This window comes from Scatophagus argus, chromosome 21 (genome assembly GCF_020382885.2).
Source record: "Scatophagus argus isolate fScaArg1 chromosome 21, fScaArg1.pri, whole genome shotgun sequence".
NCBI classification, from domain to species: domain Eukaryota; kingdom Metazoa; phylum Chordata; class Actinopteri; family Scatophagidae; genus Scatophagus; species Scatophagus argus.
In genome coordinates, this window is record NC_058513.1 from 16451997 (window position 1) to 16469015 (window position 17019).

Consider the following 17019-nt stretch of genomic DNA (forward strand, 5'->3'; position numbering starts at 1 on the left):
TTATCTTTAACAATCATGTGTGAGGTGATCATATGTCTTACAGGTAAAATCTTAATTTGAAAAGTATTTCCTTCTCAAGTACGGTGGAGGAGAAGCTTAAAGTAGCACAAAATAGAAATGCTAAAGTTAAGTACAAATACTTCTAGGATACTCATGTACTCGAGTAAACGTAAATTGTTACTTGGCAGTTATAAAAAAGAGTTAATCCGTCTGACTGCAGCTGCTGTAGAAATGTTAATAAATAAATGTTAAGACGTTAATAGATTGACCCTGTGATCTATCGGGTCTGCTGTTGTCACTGCTCACAAGTTGTTCACAAATGACTTGTGGGCCAGAGGTCAAACGATCCATTGGAGGAGTCTTCATACTGGAAAAGACAAAAAAAAAAAAGACAAACACGAGCCACAACCTGGCAACCCAACAGCCGTTCTTCTAACAAGCCCATAACTGATTGACCAAGTGTTAGTGATTGACTTGTTTACTCACCTTTAATAAAACCAGCCTTTACACGTAATGGTTTCCTCATTGAGCAGTACAGATGACCAATTTACACGTTAGAATATGTGCAAATCAGATCATACAGTGCAGTTCAGAGGCAGAAAAGACCCTTTTTATTTTTAAAACTCTCATATAATGAAGAAGAAAATGAAGGAGATCTTCCCCAATGAGCCATGAACTCACTTTTTAGATAATCTGCCTGATTCTCAAATCAGAATGTTTATGTTAATTGCTTTTCTGGTAAAGGCTCCATCTTATGATGTGACCTCAGGAAAGACGAAGATGGTGAGATGATGCGTCATCACATCTCATGTCGAGTGTGAATTTAATAATAGTCCAAGCACAGGCCACAAGAAATGAAAGTTCAAACTCACTGATATCCCTCCGAGTCCTGAGAATTCAAAACGTATTCTTGTTTTTGAGTACGATGACAAGATGTACAGGCTCACCAGCTCCTTTTATCAAACGTGCCAAAATAGAAAAGCACTTAATCTGTAAATTTGATATATTTTCAATGTGTGAAGAGGCAGACTATTTGCGAAACAATCATAATTTCATGCCTGTGTGGGAAAACGTGTCTGAAGATTTCTCCACGTCACAGTGAACGTGGTCCCCGGGGTGAACCCACTCATTCTCCCTTTAAGATGCGAGTAATCTCATTTATGGTTCAGCTCTATGCCAGCTCCCAATGGTTTGGGACAAAGAAAGAAAAAACATATAAAGAAAAATCTATAAATATCATGTTTGACCTTATGTATTCCATTTTGCCCGTATTAAAGCATATTCATCCAGTCTTTGTCGGTAGATGGCTTTGTCACAAGTACGAGAGTTTGCCTGGCATTTCAGGTGGTATCAGCTGGAAGAATAGATCACCTGCTTTATCGATCTTTTTCTCTGCTGAAATTTAGAAATGTCAGGCCGGACACTTTGCAAATCATTCTGTCCAGCCTGATGGATGCTCGTGAAGAAAACTGCTTTACCACATGCTGCACTTCACAACTTCAGTTTAGGATGTTTGATGAGCGGAAGAGAATAGACTCACCAAAACTAGGATAAAACGTGCTGGTAGATCTGTTGCGAAGGCAGCTCGATGGCTCAATGAACAGGAAGAAAGGATTTTTGGTAAGTGAAAGGTGTTTCAGACGCCGCCTGCTGCTTTGTTCGATTCCCTTCTTCTTCCATCGTGCATGACACATCGGTCGTGCCACCGCCAAGGCAGATGTGTTTACCTTTCCCTCCTGGAGCGTCCAAGCTTTCGTCAGTAAGGCAACACCACATTGTCAGGGCACTTTCCAGCTCCTGCAGAACAATATGCTCAATGCAAAAACAGATGGGTTGAAACAAATGGTGTGTTTGCCGTGTTACATGAGGGCAGCAGGTGACAAAACCACATTAGACGACTTCTCACCCGCATGCCCGCTCGTCTGGTTGATCTGCCGTCCTGTTTTGGCACAGCTTTGGCAGACTGTCTTCAGTTGTTATGTTAAAGGGGAATTCCACTTTAACACATCATAGTCTGTTTACCGCATGTGACCCCAGCGATGTCGCTGTACTCAAGTGACATCACTGGGGTCACCTGAAAATGGAAAAATAAAATCTGTGGGTGTGGATTTAGAAAGGAAAGAGTTTACCAGACCTTTGAAGCTCGCTTCTCATCTCTGCTCAAGGCTACAACAGCTGTTACCATCATAACACACCAGAATCTCTGAACCAACTGTCAGAGGTTGAGTTGCATTGTGGATAATGTAGGCACCATGCTTTGACAAGGAAGAAGAATACATGGAAAACAAAATGCCGTATCTCTGGGTTTTTGGAGCAATCTTTCAGTCTTACTTTATTTGCTACCACTCGGTGGTGGAGCTTCTCCTTTATCGTGTGGTGTTGTAGTTGATGCAAAGTTGGAGCAAAGGAAGATCTTTTGGCCTCCAATTTCTCTTCTGTACTACGAGCAGGCGCACCACCTGCCTGTAGTTTGCGGGTACTAAAACTAGAAATGTGCACACTGAATAGATTTGAAGTCACTGAAAGTTTTGATTTGGACATGAGGGCTTCATTGGAAGTGTGACACCAGAGGATGAAAGGATGAAAGCTTGGACCCCCAGCTGAGATGAAAAATGAGAACTCCTCACAAAAGAAACTTGCCTGATGAGAATTTACTTTTGTGTTTGTGGAATATCAGAGACAATCACGTAAAAACCCCTTCGATCCCTGATCTCCTTCGTGGTGCTTCAGTTCTTGGAAAAACATTGGCAAGCACTGAAACATTACCCAGAGCAAAAATATCAACAAAAATATAAGTCACAATCCTTGCTGAAACTCTTTTCTTTTATGTACATCTGTGATGGATTTCTGCTGTATTTCTATTTTCACTTTTTGCTTGCGTTCATTCTTGACCTTTGGAAGAGCTTGACAGAATAATCACTCAGCTTCCAGATTATTTGCCAAGATGACAAACCCGAATGCAACTTTAATTCCTCAACTTTTACTTTAAACACCTTTTGGACTCTTCAGAAAAGAGTTGGGTAACACAATAATGGTAGGATTTATGAAGCAAAAGCATGGATTAGAACATCAGAAATACTCTGGATGAGGTGGGAGCATCCCTGCACCGTCGCTAACTCTTTCCCATCTCATCTCTCACTCTGTCATCTCATGGGTTGATTTCAAAGCTTAGCACCCAAACTGCTAACAGAGAGGTCATTAGCCTCATTGTGCTTCATGCTGCGAGCGATTAGCAGCAGCAGCCGTGGAGATTAAGCTGGGAAATTCTCCTGTGTCACAATGCAGCTGAGCGGGATCCACCGTGTTGACCCTTTGATCAGCGACGGAGCCGGAGAGCAGAGGCAGCCAGGCGGAGATTGTGCTGATGGCACGAGGCCTAATCTCTAGATTACCCATCATGCTGTTCCAGTGTGCACATAGCTAATTAAGAGAGGAAGTTCTGTGTGTTGCAGTGTCACTTGGGGGGGCAATATTTAACTCCCAAAACTTTTTAAGAGGGTCTTTTATGTACCTTACTCTTTCACTTTGGCTAATTGGTTGTAATCAGAGAATGATGATGCATATCGGCAAGTAATTTTCATGCCCATTCTGTCAAGTTGGCAAGAAAGTTCCTATCGTATCTCTGCAGCAAAGTTCACCACACCCGTCGTGGATATTTAAGAACGTCTTAAGGCGTCATTAGTGTTTCTGTTGTTGTGAGAACCACTGAACAAAGTTGAAAGTCAAGTTGAAACTAACTTCAACCTCAACTGGGTGCAGCAGCAGCAAAATCCAACTTGCATATTCATGCTTATTATTAGCAACAAAAATGGCAATGATATTTCAGTCACTATGTTTCTGCATAATGAGTACTTTTACTTTTGATACTTTCAAAAGTATCAGTACGTTCAGTACATTTTGCTTTTATCTGAGTAGGATTTTAAATGAAGGTCTTCTTGTTTTGTGTGTTTACATTGTCATTGGTGCTTTTATGTAAGTGACATGTCTGAGTACATCTTCTACAACTGACTTTGACACAAATTTGAGTATTAGCAATACCTTCAGTACAGTATTCCCCCTCAGGTAGAAGAATGTTTGTTCTGCAGGTGTTTGTTTTGTTTTTAATTAACTTCTCTGAACTCCATTTCCACCTCCAGACAACAGCATCTAGTTTGCTTTGTGGATCATTTCTGTCTTACTGGTACACGTTTTTTTCTTTCTCTGCACAGACTGTGTGTGTGTTGTCAAGTGGAGGACAATCAGAGAGTCTACAACTGCTTGCTGCTGGGCCTGAAGGTTTCTCTCACTCAGATTTTGGGTGTTAGACAAATTGCAACCGAGGTCGTGCTTGGACTGAGGTCTGTGTGTCAAACATGGGAGACCAGAGATCAGTCCAGCCCCTCCTGCTCCTGCTGCTGCTCCTGATGCTCCTCGCCAGGATGTCACAGCTGTGGGCCTTCCCCTTCAGCCCGTCCCTGGATCTGGATGTCACCCCCAGGACTACTGTCTTCTCCAAAGGTGAAGGCCATTTCATGTATTTCTTAGTTGAAAAGGAAAACTGCATGCCAGTGTTCTTATTCAGTGTGACTTTCCCGTTCCAAAATATCATGATTTTACTTTCCATCATGAATAAACATCCAGAAATCTGCTTAGAAATCATAGGAAAAAAAGACAATCCTTATAATTCAGGAACTTGTCTGAGAACTATTGTGTTTTTCATGCTTTCTTAAGTAATGCATCTGTATATTAATGGGAAAGCCGCAAAAAGGAACCGGCACGCTTTTAATGGTGCCAGTTTGCCAAAATGGTAACAAATATGGGCTAAAAGTAACTGGGCTCCAGCTGTAGCTCACAGTGTAATCCATGGCAACATGATTATGCCCCAAACAGAAGTAAGACAAAGAAAAATAACACAGTAAGACTAACAAAACCTACTGATATCACTGCTCACAGGGACAGTGTCAGGCTTGGAAAGTCTCTGTTCCAGATGCTTCCACACAAACACAAAGGCACAGGCCCATTAAACACTCACCTCAGCGTCCTTATTTGATGCTGCTCGGGCTCCTTCCTCCCCTGCCCGTTAAAGAAGTGGCACAGTTTTCGAAAGTTGGCCCTGAAGACAGCTCCTTCATGCTCCGAGTTATTAATCGCCTCTCTCAAGCCCTGTCCTAGATCACACGCCTCAGCAAACACTTCTAATGAAACAATAGACGAGAGGCCCCCATAAAAGAGGACCCGAGCACAGTGGATCTGATTAGTGTCCGTGCAGAAAATACTGCTGAATAGGTGTATTTTGGCACAGAGTGGGTATTTACAGACATCATCAGCACCTTCCTCCTTCTACCTTAGCCCACTCGCTTGCCACCAGCTCACCTTTCCCCTCCCTCTCCCTCCTCACTCCCCATCACTGCGGCAGAGGCTTCCACCACTGCTGCTGCAGCAGCGAGAAGGGGACTCCGGCACTGGCGGACTGATCGGACGGCTGTGCTCTTACCTCCACTCCGCCCCTCTCTGCTCCTCTTCAGTCCTCTGAGGACGAGTATTATTAGAGGAGGGGTGGACTCTGTTGCAAGCCGAGCTCTCCGGTGAAATGTCATGAGAGCTGTTGAGAGTATTGCAGTGTGAGATGATGTCTCGGCGTTAGGATGGATATGCTGCTTGACGTTCTGAATCATAATAACTCAGAGGGATGAGAATATAACAGAGGAGGAGCCACTTCTTTGTGTTTGTTTGCAGCCTTATGGCACATTTTCTTGCGAGGGATTGTTGCAGAAATGAATAAATGGTTTGCTTGCAGTTTGCTGGAGAGACAAATTGTGTGAATATTCCTCCTTCAAGGTCCAACTTTTGCTTCACAATGAGCTGATTTGTTGTGCTGGAGAGAATATTTCGGAGAAGTGTACTCATGGTAGACCCTGCAGCACTGACACACATGCTGAACATGGCGCTGCTGTTAAGGCTGCTGTCGAGGAGCTGTTTACTGCAACCAACTGGAGCTGACAGCACTGGACTGGTTACTGGTATCAGTGCAGTTATTTATCAACCGAATGAAAAGGACACACTCAATTAACTCTGTGGAGCTCATTAGATGCGACTGCACCGATAACTTATTAGGCCTCATTAAGTAAGTTTGCAAATGCATCACAGACAGAACTCATTCTCTATTCTGAAAGCCTTCTCCCAATTGTCACGCCTCCGGCCATTTATTTACACATCTCTGGGTCTGCCTCGGATTATAAATCTTACATACTCTGCTTACTGTGGGCACTTATCTGCAGCTAGAGCCAGTCTATCATCGCAGATTTTATTTTTTTCTCTTTGCCCTCATAGAAAGTCGTCCTTGACCTACTTTCTAGTCACCAAGGGAGGCTGTGTGAGTGCATGTGAGGGTGCAGGATGTGCACGTGTGTCAGCATGCATTTTCATCAGTTTCCATGTGTGTCTGAGTAGCTACCGCATGTGGGTGTGAGAGGCGGGAGGGCTGTTCGGGCATGCATTTACTCACATCATGTAAAATCCGCACACATGCACCCTCCACCACTTTCCCTGTGGTGATACGTGTCACTCGGGAGGGGGATGGAGACCGGCAAGCTCCAGCTCATGAAGAAGATGTGTCTGCCTGGGTGTGCAGTGCTGTATGTGGAAATAGAGATGGATGTTGTATGTGGGTGTCACTACCTATGGGAGCCACTGTGGGAGGATTTATATTATGTTTCTCAGCTGGGTGTGTGTGTGGAGGGCTTGTTAATTTACAGTATGCTTTGCAGATGGTCTGTGTGAGTGGGAGGACAAGGACATGCTGTATCGAAGGAAGACCAGATTCATAAGAAAGGAAAATGACATTTGATGACTTTATTCACTCTTGTATGGAAATCTCGATGGGCGAAAAACTGCAGAAGAAACGACAAAGAAAAGACCTTGCAGCAGTGGAATTTTATCAATAAATGCTCTACGAAACATTTTTGTGTCTTTCAGCTCTTTGTTTTGGTTTTACAACCTCAAGTGGAGCTGAAGCAGGCAGATGTTCTCAAGTGAAAAAGCTCTCAGCCAGCTAATGTTGCCCTGTGTGCGCTGAATGTGTAAACAGCAAACTGCTGAGAGTCGTATATCAGATCCAGTAGAATTCAGCTGATCCACAATAATGAGTCAATCAGTGAGTCAACTGACAGAATAGGAGAGTTAACCTGCAAGAGATAATCGTAATAATCTTAGACTTAGACTACACTTTATTGATCACTTTGGGGAAATTGAATTCCCAGCAGCTTATAAAAGTAGAACCAGCACACAGGGCAGTTTGAAAACAACAACAAACAGCAACTGATGCAAACAGGTATAATAATAAGATACACATAGATAACAAGAAAGATAAGTTATTGAACAGTGAGTGGCCACCACTCCTTCCCTTCTGTCCTTTGTACCTTATGTGTACCCTATTTCCTCTTCCTCCTCCCCCCCCCCCAAGTGAGGGGTTGTAAAGCCTGATGGCATGAGGGACAAAGGAGTTCCTAAGTTTGTTGGTCCTACACTTGGGAGGGAGCCGTCTTTCACTGAACAGGCTCCTCTGGTTGCTAATGACAGTGTGCAGGGGGGTGGCTGGCATTGTCCATAATATCCAGCAGTTTGTCCAGTGTCTTCATCTCCGCCACCGTCACCAGAGAGTCCAGCTTCTTGAGTGATTTCTAAGCTAAGATGACGAACATTTCTGAGTGCAAAGTCCAAGATTGTAAACTTGATGTTTGTGTGTTTTGGACAATCAATTGGACAAAACAAGACATTTTTTGACATCACCTTGAACTGTGAGAAATTGCAAAAACGCATTCAATCAACTGATGGGTAAAATAATCATCAGATCCATTGTTCGTCGGCACTTGCAGCCCTGGAGTCCAGTTTTGTGTGTAGCTTTAACAGGCAAATTTGACGACTCAACCTAGATTGTGTTTAAGGGGCAAAGTTGCTGTTTTTTCTCCCAGACGTGAGGTCACAGCTTGACTGGGTCCTGAACTCTGCTGTTTGCCCGTGGGGTCCCTTCTTTGGTGCTTTTCCTTCCTCTGCCACCAGACCTGAAGTAATGTGGTTTTGAAATATTGATGCACTGTAAGTTGTCTGTTGCTACAATGACACGCTGAGATGGCAAAAGAGGCCGCAGCAGTGAGATTGCTTAGCACTATTATTACTGTGGTGACAGTAATAAACCCTGCCAACTTGATGCTCTTTTTTTTTTTTTTTGCAGATGAAGATTGCTCTTCATCCAGTATGGTAATTACAGCGTCGAGGAGACAGGTCACCAATTTGCTCTTCAGCCAAGTCTTCCCAAAAAAGCCTCAACGGCTGAATCTACCGCATATTAAACAGAAAACATTGCAGACTGGCTCACGTTATCAGCACGGCTGTGGCTGCTTTCACTGAAGTTGTTTAATCTGTATCTCAGCCGTGTGACAACATTCTCACACCACGTTGGCGTAATTTGTTTTTACCCTTTCTTATTTTTCTCTCTGTGGCGACATTTTCATGCTTTGGACCCTTAAATCCACCGAGGCCTCCATGACGCTTTGATCTTATTCCCATCTGATCGTGCTGATGTGAGATTCTGACACAATCTCGTTGGTGAGTCACTGATAGCATCTAGCGAGACCTGAAACAACACGAGGACTGTTTGTGTGTTGTATGTGGAGCTGGTTTTCTTTTCTCAGATGAAAGTCTTGGCTGTCTTTCATCTCAATCTGCAGTCTCCCGCGGTTGAAATAAGTCCTACAAAAGTTTTGGATCAGACACGAGCTCTGAAAAGGTGTCGTGCTGCGTGTCGGCAGAAGACGTGTGGTAACATAACTCTGCCTCTTTGACGTGATGCTTAACAGTGGCTGGCATCTTCATTCACGAGGCACTGAGTACACACATCTGGATAGAAGTTCCTGTTTTTGTTTTGTTTTTTTAAACAAAACAAAACAAAACACAAAATTTCTGAAAAAAAGTGGGTTGTACTTAAAATATTCATTTGAGTTCTCATTTTAAAGGGTTTGTTCAGCCAAAGTAGAGTATAAATGCACTCACGTTTACTTCTAGTGGTGTCTGTTCATGCCAGCAGTGGGCTTATTGCCAAAACTTTGAGTAGTACAATGATATTACTGATCAACAATGAAGGTGAATTAATTTTCTTTTGTACTGGATTTGACCAGATCCAGAATGGACCCAAACAGACCAAAACAAACCCAAAGGGAAAGAGGAAACTGGAACACTGGCGGCTGCGTGATGCACTGTGAACAAACAAGCAATTCATGTCAATTTTTTTCCCCTTCATAAGAACCGCAGACCTGTGAACTGTGAAGAAATGGTCCCTGCGAAGGCTGTTATTATCCACTGTAACACTGCTGTTGGAGGAGATGTTTTCTGCATCACTCGCCTGCAATGTGTTTGATGGAGGCAGCAGATGAAGTTCTGGCTCAAAAAACTTAAAACTATCTGAGCAACATTACATCAGGAAAATGAGAAATATGTTTTTTTTTTGCCATTTGAGTGAACTGAACCTTTAAGAATGGATGTAAACACACACACATATGTATATATGGGTTTATTATTATTTAGAACATGTAAAGGACTTGTTGCTGGTGGGCTGGTGGGTGTAGTTAAACTTTAACCACTGCTCAACGTGAAATCAAACAACAGCAAGGAAACTAAAAAAAAACAATTCACACTCATTATTTCAAATAGTTCAGATCTTTTTCCTTTAAAAATCCAATCATACGAGCATGAAAACACACGCAGAGAAGTCCAGAAGTAGAAGATAATGGGATATACTGCTATATCCATACACTGGGACATCCAGTCGTGTGTTACTGCTTACATAATATGTAGTCATGTTCATTGAGTCTTGAGTCCAGTGAAGAAATGAAGAGAAGCTTATATAATGTGGATAAAGCTGACGACAACTGACAGTTCTGACACTGTCCGAAGAAGTTAAGTCAGTCTTTCCTTCCAGCATTTGTTCCCAAATCTTTTAGTAAGCACGTGTGTGTGTGTGTGTGTGTGTGTGTGTGTGTGTGTGTGTGTGTGTGTGTGTCACATGGCCTTCACTGTGTGCCCAGTGATCAGTGAGTCACACAGGAAGTCACACACTCTGATGACTGCTGTGGTAGAGACGCACACACACACGCGCGTACAAACATACAGTGGATTTACTATCATCCCAGACCCCACATGGAGGATTACAAATATGTCTGAGTGTGAGTGCACACATTCTGGACTCACCACCTGTGACGGCTCAGTGTTGAGACTCGGTCGCTGTGGCAAACACACAACACACACTCGTCACATCCCCTGAGTCACTGACAGAAATGTCTTCACTCTTTTTTCAGCAGATGAATGAAGGATGAAATAAGTGTGAAGTGTGTGTGTGTGTGTGTGTACCCAGTGGAAAACCTGACAGATGTTTCTGAGGGGCAGTTGTTTTGACCTCCTCCCCTCATCGAACCATGTACCCTGAACATTCACAGAAACAGGACTCGCACACACACACACACACACACACACACACACACACACACACACACACACGTGTGCATACAGAACGACAACAGTAAATAGAACTCAGCCAGCAGGCTGAGAGGTTTCTGGCACACCTCAGCGCTCTGTTGACTTTCCTCATTGATTTTGCAGCAAAACACAAGGTAATGTGTGTGTGTGTGTGTGTGTGTTTGCATATTCCTGTAGTTGTGGGGACAAAAATCTGTTTACACAGTCACATTGTAAGGACCCGCCGTACTTATGGGGACAAAATTCCACAAAAGTCCCCACAATGTAAATCATTAAACATTAGGATGAAGAGGTAGCAGAAGGTCAGGGTTAGGCTCAGGTTTACTGTTATGGTTAGGTGGTGGTGAAACATCCAGGAAATGAATGTAAGTCTATGTAATGTCCCCAAAAGTGATGGAAATATGACTATGACTATGCGAGTGTGTGTGTGTGTGGGCGTGTGTGTGTGTGGTTATTACTTAGACACATTTCAGGCTTAAGACCAGTTAATTGGGGACTGTTGGAGCAAACAGCTGATTTCTGGTTGACTGGTTAAGATTAGCATGATATTCAGGCTTCGTGTGATAGGTGTGTCTACAGTCCTTACACCAAACTCTACTTTCTGTGTGTGTTTGATAGTGTGTGTGTGTGTGGATTCAGGTAAAAAAAAAAAAAGAAAAAAAAAAAGACCAATTTATTTTCTTTATAATACAGCAGGTTTTAAAAGTCAGCTGTGATTGCAACCCATTGATTTTTAAACTAAAGTGTGTGTGTGTGTGTGATCACCAAAAGGTTTAGGGGGCGTCAGGTGTATACTAATGTGCCAACAAGCCTGTGTTTCCTGCATGAAACAACAGACAGTCCAGCTGTGTAAGGCCTCGGGTCAAGGTCTCGGTTCCTGTGCCGCCTCGGGTCCGGGGACATTTCGTACGTCACCACAGTCCTTCTCATCAGCACTGTGCTCGTTATATGACACAGTCACTATTTTTATAAGATAGAAATCGAGGCTCTCGCTCACTCTTGGATGACTCACGAGTAGTAGCTTCTTTACGTTGCCTCAGGCTGCCGTTGTGTTTGCCCGACGCGTTCTTTACAGCGTGACCCTGGAGAACGTTCATCGCTCTCGTGATGAGGATTGTGTTTTATTATGCGAGCGCGTGCTTTTGCACACACATCCTGTGTATCGATCCGGTGCAGTGCATCAGTGTGCATGTACCTGTGTGTGGTCGAGAGTGTGTCCCGCTGCATGAATCTCACCCCTGGCGTGTCCTGACCTTTGGCTGCTCGTTGCTCACTCAGATCTGACAGTCACAGCCAGTCTCATCAGTGGATTTCATTTGGAGTCACGTCATTATTTATTTATTTATTTATTTTCTTGTTTTTAGCAATCCTCACCAACCTTGAAAAGTTTGGTTTGTTAGAACTGATGCTGATAATGACTGGGGGCTGAAAGCAACACATACACAGCTCAACACAGGAATAAACTTTAAGTATATAAATGTAATTTTTTTTACAACATGGGACTAGTTTTCATAGTTCTAGCTGTTGTTTCTATCAGTTATAACATTATATTATAACTTAGATGCTGCAACATGGCAACATCACTAAAAAGAAGTCAGAAGGTGAGCAAAATATGAACAATCAGACCAGTTTTAAGATTCACTTGCAGGGGTTGGGTAGGTCTGCTCCTGTGTTCAAACTTGAACTGGCACAACTTTGTTTAAACCAACTGAACCAGTTTTTGTCTGGTGTGCTTGGAGGGAGCTTGCTGTTAGTTAGCCAGTTAGTTAGTTCCCCGTGTTTTGTTTTTGCTTTGCGATTTGTTCGTTGACGTTAGCAGCACAAGAAGGACTTCAGTGAGTAGACCCCATCGATGTGAAGCTTCTTCACTAAGGCTGACATGATGATAGCAGAACAGAGTACAGGCAGTGGGTTATGGTTACGGTTAGAGGTTAGTTTACCTCCAAATAAAGGGATTAAAATGATCACCAAGTTGTCATAAACTGAAATTATCCATCTGTTCTACACAGTGGATCTTTAATCAGGATGATCATACTCACAGGTATAATTTTACACTTCCTTCATCCTTGGTGTAAGTTATTGTGCGCCCCAAGTTGAGATGATCAGCCTTTCTGCATGTTGTTCGTGTAATCAGAGGTGAGACCCAATGCTCTGCATCAGTTTCTTCACTCTGTCGGTTGACCAAAGATGTCCGAATTCGTTTCTCTCTCTCATCTCTGCCTTCTCCTGAAAACAGTTTCTCCTCATAAAGTGAGATGCAGAGACTTTTACATAAATGGCTTAAAAATAGTGTTTTGAATGTTAAAAAAATGCAGTATTCTCAAATGTGACTGCTCTTAAAGTGCAGAGTTGATGTTTTCTGACTTATTTGGAGGGTTTCCTGTACCAGGAGCCAGAGGCGCAGCATCATTCCTCCCAGCTGTCATGCACATAATCGGTGTGATGGCCGTGACAGAGCCCGTATGAAAATAGCTAATTATTGACCGTTGAGGATGTCCCTGTGGTTGTCTGGCTGTCAGTGATAAAACCAGTAAGAGAAGGCTGGCAAGGTGGGCAGTAAGAGAGACTGCAGCCTGACTCACCCAGTCCACCCAGAGTGTCCATGTGACAGTCAGACCAGCAGCCCGTCATGTGGGGAGCAAAACGCCTCCCGAGTGAGGTTGGGGAAACTCAAAACAGTTTTCATCGTGTTGTGTTACGCAAGATCAAACCGCGCTGGGATGCTCGCTGCCGTCCGCTGTGTCATCATTGTGAAGCAGAGCGGTAAAACGCATCAGTAGTTTAGTTGGCGCGAGGAACTCGTGTGTGTTTGTCCTCGTGGGTCTTTGTTTTGCATGAACAACCATTCCAAATCCTTTAACCGGTTTGACAGCTTTTCCCAACTAACTCAAACCAACAGGAAACTTGTTATTTTCTGTCTCTTGATGAGTCTGATGAAACTGTAAGTATAAACCCCAGTTCACCATTTTAAACAAACTGTTTTTGTCTCTTGAATGTGTGGCGACAGCAGCACAGATATGTAGACGTTTCCGGGCTGAAATGTCACCCAGTACTAACTAATGAACTGTCAAGTTCCAAAAGTCGGCACTGAGTGCTTTATCAGATTCTGGTCAATTCTTTTATTCTTTGTCTTGATGGGTCCTGACTGAAATGAGGACTGGGAACAATCGGTTTATTAGACCTGTGTAGCATTACTGTGTGCTGTGGACTTGAACTGGGAGGTTTTTTTATGCGAGATTTGGTCTAACCTTAATGATATTAATCACATAAATTTAGGGAGTATGTATAATTTTATGACCTACTGCCACTCATCCTGGTCTAAACCAGTATGTTGAAGTTAGTAACTTTATGGAATATAAAGACAACACTTAAGCTCGTCTCACTGGCTAATCATCTGTACACTTGCAGCAGCTACACTGTGATCCTTTGGCCCTCCCAGATGCGCTGGACGCGTCTCGCTCCGTCAGATCTACGATGAACGGGACAACAGATTAACCACGACAAGCGCGCAGGACCTCACGGTGCAGTAAATTGATTGGTGGGGGACGGATATAGGTTGTCTTCTCAGTGGGCGCTGCGCCACGCTGCCATCCGTTCACAGCAGAAGGAAAAGCAGAAGAGGTGGAGAGGATGTGTGGCGATTAACATGCCCATCTGCTCTCTCTGCTGACTCATACCCCTCAGTGCAACACTGTCGATACCTTCACGCATTCTCTTCTTATTCTGCTCTCCGATGACAGCTGTTCTTTCTGCGCGTGTGGTTTTCCTCGTCCGCACGTCAGATTTATTTCATCAGACATTAATCTCCTCTTGCGCCAAACTTTTAGAGCAAAGCTCTGTAAACCTACTTCTGCAAAATCTTCCACAAAAAAAAAAACAAAAAAAACAATGTCCTCCTTTTTATTGCCTCACAGCAGCAGAGCAACCTGCCCCCATTTCTGAGGTGCTACATCAAAGTGCGTACGAATATTCAGTTTAGTGCACCAGGACCGGTTTGGATAAATAATCTGTTTGTCTGCGTGAAGGACAAGATTAACAACCCTAAAAGCACCAGGTTTTACTTTAGTGACACATATTCAGTGAAGGAGCTCACCCTAATGTGTCCGACTTACTGTAGGAACCTCCCAGCTCCATCACCTTCTTTCACACACACACACACACACACACACACGCAGAGCAAATGATGATGCCGTGGCAGTGCTGCTGATGCGATTTGGCATTACTGGGGCACGATTCCTGCTGAATGCCCTAAAATTTGGCCTCCCCTGTGCCCCCCCAACCCCCCACCCCCATTCTCAGCAGTCCTCTCAGCAATCACGCCAGCGACGCCCCGCCTCCCAGATCTCTTGTCGGGTCTCACCCTCGTGCAGTCAGGCTAAGCATGTTTGCGCTGGGTAGATTCTGCAATAGAGGTTTTCATAGCAAAATGATCTTAACGGTCTTGAAGATGTTTCAAAATGTCACTGCATGGGGCTTGGAAAGTGTTTGATTCTGCTTCAAAAGTGTTGGTATTGGCACAAAAACTAGGATATCATATTTTAGTACCAAAGCTGCTGGAATATGTACAAATACATGTACAAAACACCGTTTAGATTTTTATTTAGCAAAGTAAAGTAAAAACTTCAAATGCATCCCTGTTTGGTGTTTTCTAAACCCAAGCAGTCGAAATACTCAAACAAACAATCAAAACTCAAACTCCAGAGATGCTGGATTCAACAGTACACCGTGTCCACATACTTTTGGCCATATAGTGTACGTATGATACAGTGATTGTTTTTTTTGTTTGTTTATTGATGAAATAGCCGGATGAGAACTGCCTTTGGTCAATACCTGATCAGTGATTTGCGACACAGTCTTTGTGCACAGACAAACGTGCTGTTTTCACTGTTGTATGAAAACGGGTGTCGTATATTTGCAGGTCTGCTGGGCGGCGCCCGTTTCGCCGGCTCGTCCCGGAACTACAGCACCCTGCTGCTGGAGGAGGAGTCCGGGCTGCTGTACGTGGGAGCCAGAGGAGCTCTGTACGCCCTCAACACCTCCAACATCTCCACACCTGCCAACCTGACAGTGAGTGCCGAGACGCTGCGAGCCTCAGATCACTTGCACTGTTGACAAAGAAATGAGACAAGTTTTCTCCAATTTCCCAAGTGTTAAAGGAGGACAAACTAATAATAGCCTTAAGCAGATTGTGCAAATCCCATTTTGTTCCTCCAATTTTATGGATATCGGATTAAATGCACCGGGCGTTTGTTCAAGGGTTACTGAAGAGAGTCAGAACTCAGTGACGCAGCCAGAAAATTAAGTGTGCTGTCCTCCTCTCTCTCTCCTCCTGTTTATCAAACACACACTTGTCTCCTTTTCTGTCCATAGATCTTCCTATATATCTATTTTTCCCTCCCTATTTATTGAGCTAACTGAGTCATCCTCACCCCCCACCCCCTGCTGTTTGCAGATTGATTGGGATGCTTCCCCTGAGCAGAAGAAGCAGTGTCTAAACAAAGGCAGAGACAATCAGGTACACGGCTGCAGCAACACTCTCCGCTTTTTCCTTTGAGGAAAAACTCACAGGTCTTACTTTCATTGTTGAGTTATTATTGGAGGGCATAAATGAAACACTTTGGCTTTGTGATGTGCAGATGCCTCCTGACAGAAACCCTGATAGCCCTTTCAGCTGCTTCTGAATCCAGCAGCGCTTAAGAAAGAAAGATTGAAAGAAAAATAGAATAAACTGTAGATTATGTGCATTAACTGGCCTCTGTTCTCTCCTGCCTTGCATGTTGTGGAGCCAGAAATAACCTGCTTCTCCCCCCTCCCTCCCATCTGCAGACAGAGTGTTATAATCACATCCGCTTCCTGCAGCGGTACAACGAGACTCACCTGTACGTCTGTGGAACGAACGCCTTCAGACCTCTTTGTGCTTACATAGTAAGGGCCCGCATGGTTTCATTTCAGCAGTTACGGCTATATCAGATTTAAGATGAAACAATGAACTGAGTGTTTCTCTCTGAAAGGATGCCGAGCGGTTCAGCTTCTCCTCGGGCTTCGAGGAGGGCAGGGACAGGTGTCCTTATGACCCAGCGAAGGGGTACACTGGTCTCCTCGTTGGTAGGTCTCCCAAATTTGCATTTAATCTACTGTATGTGGGTGTAAACAAAGCAGCATGTGTGGAAACGACAAGCTCCCAAACTTTAACTTTTAAACATGATAGCTGCTCTGTGTGGCTTTCAGCTAAATGCTAACGTTGTGTGAAGATCAGCCATGCATGTCGTGGTTCGTCCAGAGGGGTTAAATCAAAGGCAGCTGGTCTTTAGATGCAAACATGCTGATGTTTAGCAGATCATGTTTACCATCTGAGTTAACGCGTTGGCATGCTAACAAGATGAGGCTGGTGGGGTTTTGCCCACGTGTACACTGAAAGGATTCCTGTCCAGAGTTACCTTTCTACCACGCTGTAAGAAATAGGGTATAAAATCCTCATTCCACGTGAAAATACTGTCCACAGCAGAAATGTTC

General features: G+C 43.7%; 1 protein-coding gene across 1 annotated transcript in view; it reads left to right on the forward strand.

Annotated features, from left to right (window-relative positions):
* sema4gb (sema domain, immunoglobulin domain (Ig), transmembrane domain (TM) and short cytoplasmic domain, (semaphorin) 4Gb) overlaps nt 1-17019 on the forward strand; it is a 31960-nt gene that overhangs the window by 1099 nt on the left and 13842 nt on the right. Inside the window, exons 2-6 of the mRNA XM_046376502.1 lie at nt 4209-4497; nt 15425-15573; nt 15959-16021; nt 16333-16431; nt 16518-16611. Coding sequence (XP_046232458.1) covers nt 4353-4497; nt 15425-15573; nt 15959-16021; nt 16333-16431; nt 16518-16611 — 550 coding nt within the window. The 5' untranslated portion in view covers nt 4209-4352. The remainder of the gene's footprint in view (nt 1-4208; nt 4498-15424; nt 15574-15958; nt 16022-16332; nt 16432-16517; nt 16612-17019) is intronic.